General features: G+C 41.1%; 1 protein-coding gene across 1 annotated transcript; it reads left to right on the top strand.

Annotated features, from left to right (window-relative positions):
• Window positions 1–15097: 15097 nt before the first annotated feature.
• LOC123856635 (olfactory receptor 56A4) lies at window positions 15098–16281 on the top strand. The gene has a single exon (XM_045892783.2). The coding sequence runs from the start codon at window positions 15274–15276 to the stop codon at window positions 16279–16281; it is 1008 nt and encodes a 335-aa protein (XP_045748739.1). The 5' UTR covers window positions 15098–15273.
• The last annotated feature ends 2675 nt before the right edge of the window (window positions 16282–18956 follow it).

Here is an 18956-nt window from a genome sequence, read left to right as displayed (position 1 = left end):
TTTCTGCTAAGCTCATCTACTTATCATAATAACTTGTCAATGGAATCAACAATCACAAACACACACAATTATTTTCAACTGTAACCAACCATTTCCCCTAGACTTATTATTTAGTAGACATGTCAGCTTTCCTTGTTGTGTGATCTTTCTGAGATTTGTTGTTAATTTTCTCAGTGTCTGCAGCGTTAGTCAGGATAACTTGCTGGCTGCTGAAACAAACAATTCCAATATGTTAGGGGTTTAACACATACAACTTTATGTTTTGAGGATATCCATCCAATGCATGTAGAAGAGGAGGTTCTCCTCCACGCTGTCTTTTAAAAAACCTAACTTCTTCCATTGTGTATTTCCATCATTTCTAGGGCTTCATGTCTTCAGTGGATTAAGTGCAACTGGCCAGAGTGGTGGGTAGAGAGAGTAGAGGACATCAAGTAGGCTGTGGAGATTTGCCTAGAAGAGGTATGTGCCATCTCCTTGGCCAGACTCAGTCTTATAGCCCCATCTGACTATAGGTGAGCCTGGAAAATGTAAATTTATCTGTGTGTCTAGGAAGAGGAAGAACTCAGTTTAGTAAACTTAGCCTTATCTCTGTCATTTATACACATTGATTGTCAGCTGAACTCCAAGCTTTGCAGTGGGAAGGGTGAGAAGTTGTAGGAGACCTCTGGAGATTTTGTGGCTCTCCTGGTCTCCAGAGAGTGAGCCCTCCAGCCTGACCTGCTGCTTGTTTGCCTCTTTCAGAAGCCTAATTAAGTAGATCATCAGGTTTTATTTTAGACTCATAAGAGAGAAGCAAAGGAGACTTTCTGAGTCCCTTCCATGTTTTCTAGTCATCCCCCCATCAGTGGTAAAGATGAAGAGAGGGACACTGGTATGCTGCATCTTAGTGGATGGGTACGGGGATCAGAATGCCCTCCCCTCCAGACCCAGTCTGTAGCCCAGGACTGTCCAAACACATTCCTGAAGGCTGCCTTAAGATTTGCTAGGATGACATCAGGAGTCTGACATGGGATTTAAATGAGCAGTGCATTCTCTGCTCAGTCCTCGCGTCTGTGCAGAGCTTTTGTGGTCAAGAGACGTTGCTGTTAGGACACAGTGGGTGGGGGACCTGATGAGTTAATATTCCAGGGAAGGACAGACCCTGTTGGATTTCCTTCACAAAGTCACTGAATTTATTGCCTTCACTTCGATGTTTATAATAGAATTAAGAACTGTGTCCTGTTTGAGAAAGAGGCTGTGAGTTTCCTTCGACCTATGCTTGCTCCTGAAAAAGTAAATATTGATTTGTCTATAAATGGAGCCAAAAGAGGTCTGTTTATGGGTCCATGTGCTGTGCTTCCTCAGAGCTGGGTGAGAGCAGTTTCCTCGACTTCCCAGGTATGCTGCTACCTTTGGAGGAGTAATCTGGAGGAAATCTGTACACTATGTTTATCCAGCCAACTACTATCCACTGAAACATATTTTGGAGATGGTAAGATCACACTTCTCTGCATGTCTTTTTCCTGTTGTGGAGCAAATACCGCTTTGGTTAGTATCACCACCTCCACTTTCCTTTTGCACCATCATCTTTTTTCTCAGCCAAATGTATTACATAGTTCATCTATCCCCCTCCTCATCCTGCAACCACTAGTTTTTTCTCCATATGTGAGTCTGTTTCTCTTTTGTTGTTGTTGCTTATTTGTTCATTCATTTGTTTTGTTTTTTTAGATTCCACATATGAATGAAATCATGGTATTTATCTTTCCCTGTTTGACTCATTTCACTTAGCATAATACTAAGTCCATCTGTGTTGTCACAAATGGCAAGATTTCATTCTTTCTTATGGCCAAGTAATATTCCATTGTGTAGATATATACCACATCTTCTCTAACCATTTGTCTATCAGAGGACATTTAGGTTGCTTCCTATCTTGTCCGTTGTAAGTAATGCTGCAATAAACATAGGGGTGCATCTATCTTTTTGAATTAGTGTTTTTGTTTTCCTTGAGTAAATACCCAGAAGTGGAATTATTAGATTATATGGTATTTCTATTTTAAGTTTTTTGAGGACCTTCCATATACTCCTTTGTACAGTGGCTGTGCCAATTTACATTCCCACCAACAGTGCATGAGGGTTCCTTTTTCTCCATTTTCTTTCTGACACTTGTTACTTCTTGTCTTTTTTGATACTAGCCATTGTGGCTGGTGTGAGGTGATACCTCATTGTGGTTCTGATTTGTATTTTCTTGATAATTAGTGATGTTGAGCATCTCTTATGTGTCTGTTGGTTATCTATATGTCTTCTTTGGAAAAGTGTCTGCAGAGCCTCTGCCCACTTTTATTTATTTATTTATTTTAAAATTTTTATTATGTTATGTTAGTCACCATACAATACATCATTAGTTTTTGATGTAGTGATCCACGATCCATTGTTTTCGTATAACACCCAGTGCTCCATGCAGTACATGCCCTCCTTAATACCCATCACCGAGCTAACCAATCCCCCCTCCCCCCCTCCCCTCCTAAACCCTCTTTGTTTCTCAGAGTCCATAGTCTCTCATGGTTCATCTCTCCCTCCTATTTCCCGCTCTTCATTTTTCCCTTCCTTCTCCTCATGTCCTCCATGCTATTCCTTATGTTCCACAAATAAGTGAAACCATATGATAATTGACTTTCTCTGCTTGACTTATTTCACTTAGCATAATCTCCTCCAGTCCCATCCATGTTGATGTAACAGTTGGGTAGTCATCCTTTCTGATGGCTGAGTAATATTCCATTGTATATATGGACCACATCTTCTTTATCCATTCATCTGTTGAAGGGCATCTCGGCTCTTTCCACAGTTTGGCTCTTGTGGACATTGCTGCTATGAACACTGGGGTGCATATGGCCCTTCTTTTCACTACATCTGTGTCTTTGGGGTAAATACCCAGGAGTGCAATTGCTGGGTCATAGGGTAGCTCTATTTTTAAATTTTTGAGGCAACTCCACACTGTTTTCCAAAGTGGCTGTACCAACTTGCATTCCCACCAACAGTGTAAGAGGGTTCCCCTTTCTCCACAACCTCTCCAACATTTGTTGTTTCTTGCCTTGTCAATTTTTGCCATTCTAACTGGTGTAAGGTGGTATCTCAATGTGGTTTTGATTTGAATTTCCCTGATGGCTAATGATGATGAACATTTTTTCATGTGTCTGTTAGCCATTTGTAGGTCTTCTTTAGAGAAGTGTCTGTTCATGTTTTCTGCCCACTTTTTGACTTGATTATTTGTTTTTTGGGTGTTGAGTTTGAGAAGTTCTTTATAGATATTGGATATCAGCCCTTTATCTGTAGTGTCATTTGCAAATATCATCTCCCATTCTGTGGGTTGCCTCTTTGTTTTGTTGACTGTTTCCTTTGCTGTGCAGAAGCTTTTTATCTTGATGAAATCCCAAAAGTTCATTTTTGCTTTTGTTTCACTAGCTTTTGGAGATGTATCTCGAAAGAAGTTGCTGTGGGTGATGTCAAAGAGGCTACTGCCTATGTTCTCCTCTAGGATTTTGATGGATTCCTGTCTCAAATTGATGTCTTTCATCCATTTAATCTTTGTGTATGGTATAAGAGAATGGCCGAGTTTCATTCTTCTGTATATAGCTGTCCAATTTTCCCAGCACCATTTATTGAAGAGACTGTCTTTTTTCCATTGCATGTTTTTCCTGCTTTGTCAAAGATTATTTGACCATAGAGTTGAGGGTCCATATCTGGGTTCTCTATTTTGTTCCATTGGTCTATATGTCTGTTTTTGTGCCAGTACCATGTTGTCTTGGTGATCACAGCTTTGTAATATAGCTTGAAATCGGGCAACGTGATGCCCCCAGCTTTGTTTTTCTTTTTCAACATTTCCTTGGCAATTCAGGGTCTTTTCTGATTCCATACAAATTTTAGGATTGTTTGTTCCAGCACTTTGAAAAATGTCATTGGAATTTTGATCGGTATGGCATTGAAGGTATAGATTCCTCTGGGTAGCATAGACATTTTAACAATGTTTATTTCCGATCCATGAGCATGGAATATTTTTCCATCTTTTTGTGTCTTCTTCAATTTCTTTCATGAGTGTTCTGTAGTTCCTAGAGTATAGATCCTTTACCTCTTTGGTTAGGTTTATTCCGAGGTATCTTTTGGTTTTTGGTGCTATTGTAAATGGAATCTTTTCTCTAATTTCTCTTTCTACAGTCGCGTTTTTAGTGTATAAGAAAGCAACTGATTTCTGTGCATTGATTTTGTATCCTGCCACATTACTGAATTGCTGGATGAGTTCTAGTAATTTGGGGGTGGAATCTTTTGGGTTTTCCACATAAAGTATCCTGTCATCTGCGAAAAGAGAGAGTTTGACTTCTTTGCCAATTTGAATACCTTTTATTTCTTTTTGTTGTCTGATTGCTGTTGCTAGGACTTCTAGTACTATGTTGAACAACAGTGGTGAGAGTGGGCACCCTTGACGTGTTCCTGATCTTAAGGGAAAGGCTCTCAGTTTTTCCCCATTGAGGATGATATTCGCTGTGGGTTTTTCATAGATGGATTTTGTGAGCTTGAGGAATGTTCCCTCTATCCCTGTACTCTGGAGAGTTTTAATCAGGAAAGGATGTTGTATTTTGTCAAATGCTTTTTCTGCATCCATTGAGAGGACCATATGGTTCTTCTCTTTCCTCTTCTTAATGTGTTCTATCACATTGATCGATTTGCAAATGTTGAACCACGCTTGCATCCCGGGGATAAATCCCACTTGGTCATGGTGGATGATCTTTTTAATGTATTGTTGGATCCTATTAGCTAGGATTTTGTTGAGGATTTTGGAATCCATATTCATCAGGGATATCGGTCTGAAATTCTCCTTTTTGATGGGGTCTTTGCCTTGTTTGTGGATTAAGGTAACGCTGGCCTCATAGAATGAGTTTGGAAGTGTTCCTTCTGTTTCTATTTTTTGAAAGAGCTTCAGGAGAATAGGTGTTATTTCTTCTTTGAATGTTTGGTAGAATCCCCAGGGAATCCATCAGGCCCTGGACTCTTGTTTTTTGGGAGGTTTTTGATCACTGCTTCAATCTCATTACTGGTTATTGGCCTATTCAGGTTGTCAATTTATTCCTATTTCAGTCTTGGCAGCTTATAGGTTTCCAGGAAGGCCTCCATTTCATCCAGATTGCTCAGTTTATTGGCATATAGTTGTTGATAATAATTTCTAATAATTGTTTCTATTTCCTTGGTGTTAGTCGTGATCTCTCCCCTTTCATTCATAATTGTATTAATTTGGGTCCTTTCTCTTTTCTTTTGGTTAAGTTTGTCCAGTGGTTTATGGATCTTATTAATTCTTTCAAAGAACCAACTTCTAGTTTCTTTGATCTGATCTACTGTGTTTCTGGTTTCTAATTCATTGATCTCTGCTTTAATTTTAATTATTTCTCTTCTAATGCATGGCTTAGGCATCATTTGTTGCTTTTTCTCTAGTTCTTTAAGGTGTAGAGTTAGTTGGTGAATTCAGGATTTTTCTATTTTTTTGAGTGAGGCTTGGATGGCTATGTATTTACCCCTTAGGACCTCCTTTGCAGTATCCCATAGATTTTGGACCGATGTGTTTTCGTTCTCCTTGATTTTCATGAATTGTTTAAGATCTTTGATTTCCTGGTTGACCCAAACATTCTTGAGCAGAGTGCTCTTTAGCTTCCAAGTGTTTGAATTTCTGCCAAATTTTTTCTTGTGATTGAGTTCCAGTTTTAAAGCATTGTGGTCTGAGAATATGCAGGGAATAATCTCAATCTTTTGGTATCAGTTGAGACCTGATTTGTGACCCAGTATGTGGTCTATTCTGGAGAAAGTTCCATGTGCACTCAAGAAGAATGAGTATTCTGTTGTTTTAGGGTGGAATGTTCTGTAAATATCTATGAGGTCCATCTGGTCCAGTGTATCATTCAAAGCCCTTGTTTCCTTGTTGATTTTCTGCTTAGATAATCTGTCCATTGCTGAGAGTGGAGTATTGAGGTCTCCTACAATTAACGTATTGTTATCAATATGACTCTATTTTGGTTAACAGTTGGCTTATGTAGATGGCTCCTCCCATGTTGGGGGCATAGATATTTACAATTCTTAGATCTTCTTGTTGGATAGAGCCTTTAAGAATGATATAGTGTCCTTCTGTGTCTCTAATTACAGACTTTAGTTTAAAATCTAATTTGTCTGATATAAGAATTGCTACCCCAGCTTTCTTTTGAGGTCCGCTGGCATGGAAGATGGATCTCCATCCCTTCATTTTCAGTCTGGATGTATCTTTAGGTTCAAAATGAGTCTCTTGTAGGCAGCATATGGATGGGTCCTGTCTTTTGATCCAATCTGCAACCCTGTGCCGTTTTATGGGAGCATTTAGGCCATTCACATTGAGAGTGATTATTGAAAGATATGAATTAATTGTCATCACATTGCCTGTGAAGACGTTGTTTTTATAGATTGTTCCTTTAAATTTCTGTTGTATATCACTCTTGGGGTCTTTCTCCTTTTATAGAACCCCCCTTAATATTTCTTGCAGGGCCGGCTTAGAGGTCACATATTCTTTCAGTTTCTGCCGGTCGTGGAAGCTCTGCATCTCTTCATCCATTCTAAATGAAAGCCTTGCTGGATAAAGTATTCTTGGCTGCATGTTCTTCTCATTTAGTACCCTGAATATGCCTTGCCAGGCCTTTCTGGCTTGCCAGGTCTCTGTGGATAGGTCTGACGTTATTCTGTTGTTCCTCCCTCTGTACGTAAGGAATCTCTTCCCCCAAACTGCCCTTAAGATGGTTTCCTTGGTTCTAAGATTTGCAGGTTTTACTATTACATGCCGGGGTGTTGGCCTGTTTTCCTTGATCTTGGGAGGGGTCCTCTCTGCCTCTAGGACGCGAATGTTTGTTTCATTCCCCAGATTAGGGAAGTTCTCAGCTATGATTTGTTCAAATACATCTTCTAGTCCTCTCTCTCTCTCCACTCCCTCCGGGATTCCAATTATTCTGACATTGGAACGCTTCATGGTGTCACTTATTTCTCAGATTCTATTTTCATGGATTCTGAGTTGTTTTTCCCTGGCCTCCTCTTTTCCCTTTTTATCTATTATATTGTCTTCCAGGTCGCTTATTCGTTCTTCTGCCTCAGTTACCCTAGCTGTTAGATTATCTAGATTGGATTGGATCTCATTGATAGCATTTTTAAGTTCTGCCAGTTCACCTTTCATTTCTGCCCTTAGAGACTCTATGTTGCCATTAATTGATTTCTCCATTCTAGCCATTGTCTTCACAATTGCTAGCCTGAATTCCATCTCCGACATCTTGGTTATATCTGCATCCATTTGTAAATCTGCAGCATAAGTCATAATCTCTGAGTCTTTTCTGTTTTGGGGGCTCCTCCTCCTAGTCATTCTGTTGATGGGTGTTTGAGGGAATGTATAGAGTCCAAATTATTGACCAGAACCCAAGCAAGATGCACCTGTTTTCTTGGGACCTTAGGGTTGCTGGCCTCTTGTTTTCCCAGCCTGTCTTCTGGGGGATGGGCCTGCTGCGCTGTTACTCAGGCAACCCTGTTCAGGCGGAGTTGCCCTGCCCCCCATGGGCTCAGTGGGAATCAGTTTTTGGGGCTTTTGTTCTCTGGCGGCTCTCCCTGGCGGCTTTCCGTGTCTCTTCTGCGAGTCAGAGCAGAAGGGACCATTTCCAACCCTCTGCCTCAGAGCAGAGAGACCACAGTCTGTTCTTCAGTGAGCTCTCCAGGCCACACCGTCTCCGTTTCTGTCCGTGCTGCTATAAACTGCAGCGGCCTGGGTTGTGCGCCCCTCCGCAGTGCTCCCAGTCCTACCTCCAGGTCGGGGCATGTCTCTGCCCTTTGTGCTTCTGAAACTGCCAGCCAGCCCGTTTGCAGGTGCGATCCCGCTGCTCTGGGTTTCCGCCCTGGGGGCTGCCCTAAAGTCCTTTCCCTGCCGCTACCAGTCTGTGAGTCTGTGCCCTGTCCCCAGCGCACAAGGCTGTTTCTCACTGGCGGTGTAGGATCCCCATGGCCAGGCACCCTCCCGCTGCCCTTTATCCTCTGATATCTGCTGGCGGAATCACAGCTCCCTGCTTCATACCTCGAAACCAACCGCCTGTGATATTCTGTTTGTAGAGATCCAGATCTTCTTACATCTCAGGCTGGTTTCGTGGGTGCTAAGAGTGGTCTGGTAGATATCCAACTCAATTCCAGGGACCAGTTGAAATAGGGTCCCCTACTCCTCTGCCATCTTTCCTTCCTCCGCCTCTGCCCATTTTTAAATTAGATTGTTTTATTGATATTGAGTTGTGTGAGTTATTTATATATTTTGGGTATTAATCCCTTATCTGATATATCATTTACAAATATCTTCTCCCATTGAGTAGATTGCCTTTTTGTTTTGTTGATGGTTTCCTTCACTGTGCAAAAGAGTTTAGTTTGATGTAGTCCCAATTGTTCATTTTTGCATTTGTTTCCCTGGTGTGGGAAGACATATCCAGAAAAATATTGCTAAGGTTATGTACAAGAGATTACTGCCTATGTTCCCTTGTAGTAGTATTATGCTTTTAGGTCTTACATTTAGGTCTTTAATCTCTTTTGATTATATTTTTGTGTGTGATGTAAGAAAGTGGTCCACTTTCATTTTTTGCTAGTTGTCCTAACACCATTTATTGAAGAGACTGTCTTTTCCCGTTGCATATTTTTGCTTCTTTTATTGTAGATTAATTGACCATATAAACATGGGTTTATTTCTGGGCTCTCAGATCTATTTTTTTTTTTAAATCTACACATATGCTAACATTCCAGAACCCTAGAGATGAGGTGTTCTGAATAGAGCAAGAGAGATGATTTATTACTTATAAAGGAATAGCAATTGACTGGTAGTATACTTATCAATAGCAACGGCAGATATCAGAAGGCTGTGGAAATGTATATATATATATATATATACACATTTTTATAATATATAGTGTATATATATAGCATATATAATGTGACATATAACATATAGAACATATAACATATTATACATTTATGTTATATAAGTATATGACATAAATGTATAACATCTTACTCAGTTTGTGTGTGTATATATATGTACACACACGTATATATATACAAAACACTTGTTAAGATTCAAATTTTTACCCAGCTCAATTGTCAATAAAAAAAAACCCTGCTTGAATTAATAAAATAGAAACAAACATATTTTTGAAAGTACTGAAAAGTTAAGGAAAGGTCAAAATCTAGAAGATAAAAACTGAGAGATAAAGCCAGGATTTAAAGCTACTTCTGCTCTGAGGACTTCTGCCAATCCTGAAGAAATCAGTGTGGAATGGAGCAAAATTTGGCAATTTTCTGGTTTGAGGAGACAAGACTCAAAGCCTGGGACTCACTAAGAATAGGGTTTGAGGGGCACGTGAGGGGCTCAGTTGGTTAAGCGTCTGCCTTTGGCCCAGGTCATGATCCTGGGCTCCTGGGGTGGATCCCTGCATGGGCTCCTTGCTTAGCGGGGAGTCTGCTTCTTTCTCTCTTCCTCTGCCCCTCCCCCTGCTCATGTTCTCACTCTCTCTCAAATAAATAAGTAAATAAAATCTTTTTTTTTTTTTTTTAAAAAGAACAGGGTCTGATCACTATCCTCCCCACCCCGCCGCCCACGTTCTAACCTGGATCTTGGGATGTATTCTCAGGGGATGGTTGAACTGAAGTTCGTCATTCTTTGTGTTAAATGGTAGGTCTTAATTTGATTATATCTGCAAAGACCCTATTTCTACAAGAGTTCACACTCACAGGTACATGGGGATTAGAACTTCAATATATCATTTTAGGGGACACATTTAAATCCAAAACACGTATTTTTGGATTTCCCATCAGGAATTCATAATTATAGTTGTTGCCTTTAATAATGTGTATCTCGTTAGGTTGTTATGAGGATTAAAAGAAATATCAGGTAATATTCAGAATAATATGACACATATATATAGTCTCTGAAGATTTATTATTATTGGGGTGCCTGGGTGGCTCAGTTGTTAAGTGTCTGCCTTCGGCTCAGGTCATGATCCCAGAGTCCTGGAATCTAGCCCCGCATCGGGCTCCCTGCTCCGCGGAGAGCCTGCTTCTCCCTCTCCCGCTCCCCCTGCTTGTGTTTCCTCTCTTGCTGTGTCTCTCTCTGTCAAATAAATAAATAAATAAAATCTTAAAAAAAAGATTTATTGTTATTATTACTTGTGTTATCCTTGGTGTGACTTTATATAAAGTTTTGGTCTCTGTAAGGTGGCAGAAACCATTTTTTAATGTGCATATCTCAAATATGTAGTGCTTTGTCAAAGTAGGGTAAAAATATTTGTTCAATGAAAAAGTAAAAGTAATTTTATCCTTGCAACAAACCTGTGTTGGAAAGTTTGTTATGCCTATATTTCAGATGAGGGAATTGTGGTTCTGAGAGCTGATGAACTTTCTTCAAGGAAAAGCAATGAGAGAGTACTAGAACGAGGGTTCAAACATAAACCTCCAATTATCTCTTCCCAATATTCCTATGATCTGACAGTGAAGAGGGATTATTCATTTATAAGAAACACAGGGATCAGGGTGTTTTGCCCAGAGTAAACTGTGTGCACTAGCAACATTCTTTCACTGAATGATGATTCACTTATGAAATAGTTTTCTTCATTTAGCACATCTATCAACTCTATTTGATTCTGACAAGGTCCTTGGCACTTCAGCCAGGACCTCCAGGTAGCAAAGCAGAGGTGGGGGCAGGAGAGTAGTTAGTATATGCAGGGAACAAGATTATATTCTATCTACGTTCCGGCCCTGATGTCTCCTCCAGCAATTGTGTGTAAGAAAGTGTAAGACCTAGAACCAGACTCACACTTGCTCTCCTCTCTCCAAAATTCCTGTGCCCAAAGTCCAAAAGATCCTACATTTAGCTTGAGAATCCCTATCATAAGACACATCTGGGAAGGTCCACAGGAGAGGTGATTTTCTAAGTCCTTCTGTGCATCAGTAGGTGGTGCACTGAGCTAGTGGCAGTCCTGCTTGTTCCCAAGGAAACAATGCCAGGTGTTGCTGTGTGGAAGGTGAAGACTGTTAGCAGTTGAACTTTCTGCAACCACACTTAGGTGACAGTTTAGACCAAGAACAGCCAGGAAGGTAAAATCTCGGACATGAGACCACATGTGTGTAAACAGGGCCCCTCCCAGGGATTTGCTTGGGTCCAGACCACTGATGCTCCCACTGCAGGAGAGGGGCTCACAGGGAAAGTGCTCCCTGGCCCACAGTTGCCCATGGTCCATGCTCCCCTGAGATCTATGCTCCTTTGATGGCAGAGGTCTATGCTCCTCAGTTCCTCTGTCACCTCCTCCACAGAGTTACAGGGCTCTCAACAAAGTCAGTTCTTCCCCACAGGTGCATCTGCATAAATTTTCCCAGAGAAGATTCTCATCACATAATTTCATTACCCTTCTTTTCCAAGGGTTTCTTTATTTAGACTTCCCAAGAGCCTTTGACCTCTCCTGCCCTTATTTTATTGACAGTCAAGGCTTTTATAGTATATTCTCTTGGAAATAGACCACTGGGCCTCAGGGACCTAGTGCTTAACAAAGGCACCAACTCCTGTGAGCAATGGGGCGAGGGGCCATAGTGGAGGCAGAGTTCATAAAACCAGCCTCCAAAGCCCTTGCAGGGGCCAGTTTAGTGTTTTCTCCAGCAGGCAGAAACAGCAGCAGTGCAGCCTTCTGAAGCTGGTGAGTCTCAAGCTGGACCAAGCAGGACGATTGTGAGGAAGGAGATAATGAGGAGAGGAGGGGAGTCCAGGAGCTTAGTATGTAAAGCAAAAGGAACTCTTTCAATAGGGCCTGGTGTACATGCTGACCCTGCCAAAATGCTTAGATCTGGCATAAGGCTGAGTGGCAAGAACTGACCTAATGCTGTTATTTCATGAGAGATGAGGCTGAGTCATTTTGTGTCCAGCCAGGGTTTCCAAATTTCCATTGACTCAAAGACCCCACCCATATCAACGCTGGGAGACCGAGACCCTGTGCCTGGCTGGGTCAGAATCTTCCTTTCTGCACTAGTCTAAATTCATCTATAAGCCAAGGTGATTCATCCATTTTCTCATCTGGGCTTGGGTCTTCTGTTGTAATTTTGTTTATTCAAGACTTGTCTGATCTTTCCAGACTGTCAATATATCATTGCCAGAGATGTTTGTTCAATAGCACTTAGAACAAGGGTCACCCCTTTGTATATGTCAGTCTGCCAGTACAAATGAATGGAACTGGATATTGAATATCGGAGCAATGCCCCAAATGGCCAACGAGTCCTCATTTCTCAGATTAGGAGGCCTCAGTTTCACTGCAGAGAATACAGAAAGAGAGGAAGAATGCTCCCAGCTCTTAAGGAACTTACTAAAACAGAGATGAATGTATATTACCACCTAGGAGAAAATATCAGTGGTACAGGAGGTCTGTATCAGTTAAAAGGTCCTTGATGACATTTTGGACTCCAGTCTCTCTGCCTGCTCATCCTCTCTTACGCTAAATCCTGTAGGTCTCCCCACACCTTTGATACATCCTTCTCTCTGCCTGCATGGCCTTCCTGCAGATCTTCATCACTTTTCCTTTGGACTCCTCAGGACTCTCCAGAAGACTCCTTCCCTTCTGTGTGATTCCCTGTGTCCCATCTACAGCACATCAATTCCCTGTCTCAGTCCTCTGTGCTTCCTTACAGTGTACATGATCATGCCTACTCTCAGGTGGACCTCACAAAGCCATGCCTTCACACCTTATCCATGTCTCCTGACACTGCTCTCCTGCCTGCTTCCCCCAAAGAACTTAGGATCTACCAGCCCCTAACACCTTTTCACCAATCGTGCTGAACATCCACATAGATGTTTATTCTCTTGCCATTGCCTACAAAGAGAGTCCTCCTCCCCCAGGTGAATGTGGCCTCATTTTCGTACCCTTCTTGATGCTCTCAGCTCATAGTGTCTCTTGGCCTAACAGGACCTCAGGAAATCATAGCCCTTTTTTCTCCCCATAACATCTGAAGTTAAATATCATTTATTGATTTCACAAATGAGGAATGTATGTATCATATAGTTTAAATGGCTCTCAGCGTCCTTTAATGGGTATAAGAGTCAGGCTTCATTTCTGTCTGAAGCCAACTTTTCAACCATATCACATTGCTTCATTAATCTGTGTATTTGTCTCTTTCCCACTGTTTGTAAGATCATCTTTATCACCACAACTATACTGTCTTATAAGTGTTTGTAAGTCAATTTTCGTCTCTTATGAGGTTACCAGTTTTTGCATAATGCATGCTCTATGTTTGTATGACTAACGTTTAGACCAGGTATAAGGAAGGCACTGACTATTTTCTTGCTTATTCAAGTGGAGCAGGTCATGCTGAGGATACAGAACTTGAGGTTTATGGAAAGGACAAGACTTTTCTGAAAAGGTGGTTATGTTTTCTATGCTTTTTATTTCTCTGATTCACATTGAGGGTCATTTCCTAATCACATATGAAAATACAAGACAGAGCTGATATGTAATTGTCCCTACTTTATTTTAGCCCTTGAATCTTTGGTTTATTTTAAAGCCCTATAATGAGTAGAAAGTGTGTGAAGTGTGTGTGTGTGTGTGTGTGTGTGTGTGTTCTATAATCTATAAATTGGGAAGTCTGGGATATTCAAATATTCAAAATGAAAATCTTATCCAATCTATTGGATCTTATCTTCTCTGACAGATAGTCTGATACCTTCTTTTACACAATTTACACTCTTTTTGAAGAGATTTGTCAGATAGGGCAGGTGAGCAAAATCAGTAACCCCACCTATACTGATTAGTTGTTGCTGGGGCTCCCTCTCTGTCTGCCCTGACTCCCTGGCTCTTTTCTGGTTCTTTGCTGGGACAGCCCTTACTGTCATTCTTCTTTGTACTTGGCCACTCTGTTCTTTGTTTAGTAGTGAGGGAAATACGATGGTATGCAACCAAATAAATAACTAAATAAAGCAGATGAGTTTATAGAGCATAGTTTCCACATGGATAGAATAATTGGATTTTGGCCACAAGGAATCACAGATAATGTTGCTTACCAGATAAATGGATCCTGTATAGGTTTATACACCTGAAACATTAGCTAGCTCCTCATCTAACTTTGGTGAACCTACTGGTGTACCCTTCAGTACTGACTATCTCTGTCACCAGAATATGAAATTTATAGGCTTTTCTAAAGAATCCAAAACAAAGAAATACTCTAGAACCTCACAAAGAGAAAACACAGCAAATAACCCAGTAGGAGTGATAAACCCTATGCTTTTAAGAGTGAAATCCTGTTTGGGATTAGACGATATTACTGCTCTTGAGTGGGGTCAAGGGATGCTATACCTTTAATCCAATATTCTTAAAGAATGAAAATTAGAAACCCTAATTCAGGCCCTGTCTGAGTCAATGGAGTAGGGGGGTGGGCTTTTCTGGGACCTTCATGTATTCTGCTAAACAGAACTCTCCATAAGCTATTCCTTCTAAATTCCAAAGGAAGGTAGGGCTTAGTTAAGCAATTGTGCTTGTTGAGGCTGAATAATATATAGTGGTTGAAAGCAGAGACTTTAGTCAGACTTTTGTCATAGTCCTGGCTTCACTACTTACTGGCTGTCTAATTTTGATAAACTACTTTGCTCCTCTTTGCCTGTTCCTTTTAATTATCTGGGAAATTAGGATAATATTATTTACTCTTAAGTGTTTTTTAAAAGGAAATGTGAGGGCGCCTGGGTGGCTCAGTTGGGCACCTGGGTGGCTCAGTTGGTTAAGCGACTGCCTTCGGCTCAGGTCATGATCCTGGAGTCCCGGGATTGAGTCCCGCATCGGGCTCCCTGCTCGGCGGGGAGTCTGCTTCTCCCTCTCCCACTCCCCGTTTGTGTTCCCTCTCTCGCTGTGTCTTTCTCTGTCAAATAAATAAATAAAATCTTTAAAAAAAAATAAATAAAAGGAAATGTGATGATGAATATAAACATTCAGCATAATGTGTAGCACACGATAACTGCTCAGTTAAAGGTCAACAATGATTGAGATGGGATGATGATGATGATTTGAAAACCTGAGACAGGTTAAAAGCCCTAATGAAAACCTGAGTTTTACTACATATAGAACACATATGTGATGAGCACTGGGTGTTATATGCAACTAATGACTCGTTGAACACTACATCAAAAACTAATGATGTACTATATGTTGGCTAAATGAACATAATGAAAAAAAAGAGAAAAAAAAAGAACACATACTTTCTATGTTGATGTATTTTGTCCTGCTTTTTAAGGGACTCTGGATTTTTAGCTTGTTCAAGATACTTTGTATGGCTTCACCCAGCAACTACTCCACTGCTCCTGTCTCTGAATTCCTCCTCATCTGCTTCCCTAACTACCAGAGTTGGCAGCACTGGCTGTCCCTGCCCCTCAGCCTCCTCTTCCTCCTAGCTATGGGAGCCAATGCCACCCTCTTGATCACCATCTGGCTGGAGGTCTCTCTGCACGAGCCCATGTACTACCTGCTCAGCCTCCTCTCTCTGTTGGACATCGTGCTCTGCCTGACCGTCATCCCCAAGGTCCTGGCCATCTTCTGGTTTGATCTCAGGTCCATCAGCTTCTCAGCCTGCTTCCTCCAGATGTTCATCATGAATTGCTTCCTTGCCATGGAGTCCTGCACATTCATGGTCATGGCCTATGACCGCTATGTGGCCATCTGCCACCCACTGAGATACCCATCCATGATCACTAACCAATTTGTGGTTAAAGCTGCCATATTTGTTGTGGCCCGGAATGGCTTCTTTTTTCTTCCTGTTCCAGTACTTTCTTCCCGGCTCAGATACTGTGCAGAGAACATCATCAAGAACTGTATCTGCACTAATCTGTCTGTGTCCAAACTCTCCTGTGATGACATCATCTTCAATCAACTCTACCAGTTTGTGGCAGGCTGGACTCTACTGGGCTCTGACCTCATCCTAATTGTTCTCTCCTACTCCTTCATCCTGAAAGCTGTGCTAAGGATCAAGGCTGAGGGTGCTATGGCCAAAGCTCTAGGCACTTGTGGTTCCCACTTCATGCTCATCCTCTTCTTTAGCACAGTCCTGCTGGTTCTGGTCATCACTAACCTGGCCAGGAAGAAGCTTCCCCCAGATGTCCCCATATTGCTCAACATCCTGCACCACCTCATCCCCCCAGCTCTGAACCCCATTGTTTATGGTGTGAGAACCAAGGAGATCAAGCAGGGAATCCAGAAGCTGCTGAGAAGGTTGTAAGAGGTAAAATGGATCAGATCCACCTTTGGAGTTGTTAGTAAAAGTCAGGAATTATTTTTATGTTGGAAAAGAGATTTTACTTTTTAATCCCAGGATGGCTTCTGATTCTTTTTATCTCAGACAACATTCTTCTATGAATCCTTGTTTCCTGCTGCTTCAAAGGAGACCTCCCTTTCCTGGATTCTGTGATCACTTGGGAATTTGCCCTGACTGACTCCTTATCTGAGGGTCTTGCCAAGCCTTAGCCAAGTGGAGCTGGATTGGAGTGGGAGTGTTTGGCCCTAAAGAAACAAACTTTATACTTAAAGAAATCTGCTTGTCCCCTGATTTGCAAAGAACATAGATAACTCTCCTGCCTCCCATTTCAGACATGGCTTTTGTGTTGTGAGGGGTTGATTGGGCTGAAGTAAGGACATTCACCCAGAATTTTGGTTTTTGGGGTCGAGTGCTTTACTGTGAACATCCCTGACTCTCTCTTTTTTTGCACCTGTGGCAGATGTGTCATCTCCTGGCTCCTCAGATCCTGCCAGACCCTAAGATTTTCCATTTGTGTAACTTCTCTGGGAGCATCTTTTCCTACCCTCCTTCCCTCCCTCCCTCCCTTCCTCTCTCCCTTTCTTTCCTTTTTTTCTTTCCCTTTTTCCTCCTTCTTTCCTTCATTCCCTCCTTCTTTTCTTCCTCCCTCCCTCCTTCCTTCCCTCCTTCCCTCTCTCCCTTCTCTCATTCCCCTTCCTTCCTTCCTTCCTCCCTCCCTCCTTCCTTCCCTCTCTCCCTTCTTTTCTTTCTTTCTTTCTTTCTTTCTTTCTTTCTTTCTTTCTTTCTTTCTTTCTTTCTTTCTTTCTTTTCCTTCCTTCCTTCCTTCCTTCCTTCCTTCCTTCCTTCCTTCCTTCCTTCCTTCCTTCCTTCCTTCCTTCCAAGATTCTTTGTTCAGATTTTTATTTGTAAAGGAGATAGAAGATCTTTTAGGGCTTTTTTTGGGGGGGGGTAGACTTGTATTGTTTGAACTGTTATATGTTCTTTACCTCATTATCTTCATGACTCTGTAATCCTCACTTCATCCCATATACCTCCTATAAGGAACTTAGAATGTTACATCACATTTCAGGCACCATCCCTCCCCAACTCTAACCTGTGCATCCTAGGCGCAACTCAGCTGTCCAATTCTTTCCTTCTATTGCCATGTTTGCTTCATACTTCAGCCTGGGCTTGTGTAGCTGTTGACAGTTTTTCCAGGATGACATAGAAGTTCTAGGGTTTGATTTTCTCACATAAGTGTGTTCCAGTATTTTACAATCTCCTCCTTAATGATCCCCTACAAATTAAGAGTTTGTAGTCCATTATTTTTCCAAGTATCGTTTGAAGAACATTCCCACTGGACTATCCTACTTCATTTGTATCAAAACTTTTCTTGGGGCACCTGGGTGTCTCAGTCGGTTAAGTCTGCCTTCGGCTCAGGTCATGATCCCAGGGTCCTAGGATAGAGCCCTGCATTGGGCTCCCTGCTCAGAGGGGAGCCTTCTTCTCCCTTTCCCTCTGCCTGCCACTCCCCCTGCTTGTGTTCTCTTTCTCTCTCTCTGTCAAATAAATAAATAAAATCTTAAAAAACAAAACAACAACAAAAAAAACCCTTTTCTTTGATGAATGACTTATATTTAAATTTAATAGTTCTGTACTATTTTAAAAAGTTATATATTTTGCAGCAGTGATCCTCTTTTCTTTTCTTAGAGACCTTAGTGTTTTGGCTCTAACAGGCTTTCAGACTTATCTCATACTTTCTTTGTTTCCCCTACTGTAGCTAAAGCAAACTGCTTATTTTTCCCTGAACATTCTCTCTTTGTGATTGCTGTCTGTCTTTAATCATTTGACCCTTTCTACACCAACCTTCATTTACTAGTATCATTATTGCTGAACCCCATATTTCCCACGAGCCTGAAGTCAAACAGCACGTTGCACAGGGGGAGTTCTTTTCATGACTCTCACCTGGAATTGCTACTCTAGCATCTTGAGTATATGTATGTCTTTCTCTGATGGTGTCATGAGTTTCTTTTAGATTGAGAGAGTATTCATCTTTTTATTCTGAATGGTTACTTTTACACTTCTTTATGTAGAGGAATTTAGAATAAAGATATGTCGAATAAGGTGGAACATTTTTCAGTGCATATCTTGTCTTTCCCGTCCTTTGAAAACTACTAGGGAACAATGATCAAATCTTATAGTAATATGTGTTTTTATAGTTCCTAATACAGAGACTATTTTTAGCCAACACTAAATGAAATTTATATGTTGAATCCCCCTAAGGTTGGAATAATCAAAGTAATTGGGATTTGATTCTCAGATAGACCAATTTGGCCAAATTTGCTAACTCAGGTTTTATGAACTTTGGCTAAACTTGTTTCCTTACTTTGAAAGTGGTGACATTGATCCTTATCTCTTACCATTGTTTTGAGGAGTAAATAAACTAAGTTTGAAAATTTTTGTTCAGTACCTTGAATGTGCACACCTTAATTACATAGATATTAAATGAATTATTATTATTATTTTCCTATGCACACCGCTTTCCCTGTTGCCCTCTGAATATGAGGCAGATTATTGTCTCAAACCTCATTTACCTTGAAGTAGAAGGTATCCATGTCATTTTGTCCTCCTTTAGCCCTACAGGCATTTTATTACTAATA

The sequence above is a fragment of the Mirounga angustirostris genome, unplaced genomic scaffold (assembly GCF_029215605.1).
Source record: "Mirounga angustirostris isolate CCGP_5_RB_7025 unplaced genomic scaffold, mMirAng1.0.hap1 SCAF_13, whole genome shotgun sequence".
NCBI classification, from domain to species: Eukaryota; Metazoa; Chordata; class Mammalia; order Carnivora; family Phocidae; genus Mirounga; species Mirounga angustirostris.
This window is presented reverse-complemented; position numbering and strand designations above follow the sequence as displayed.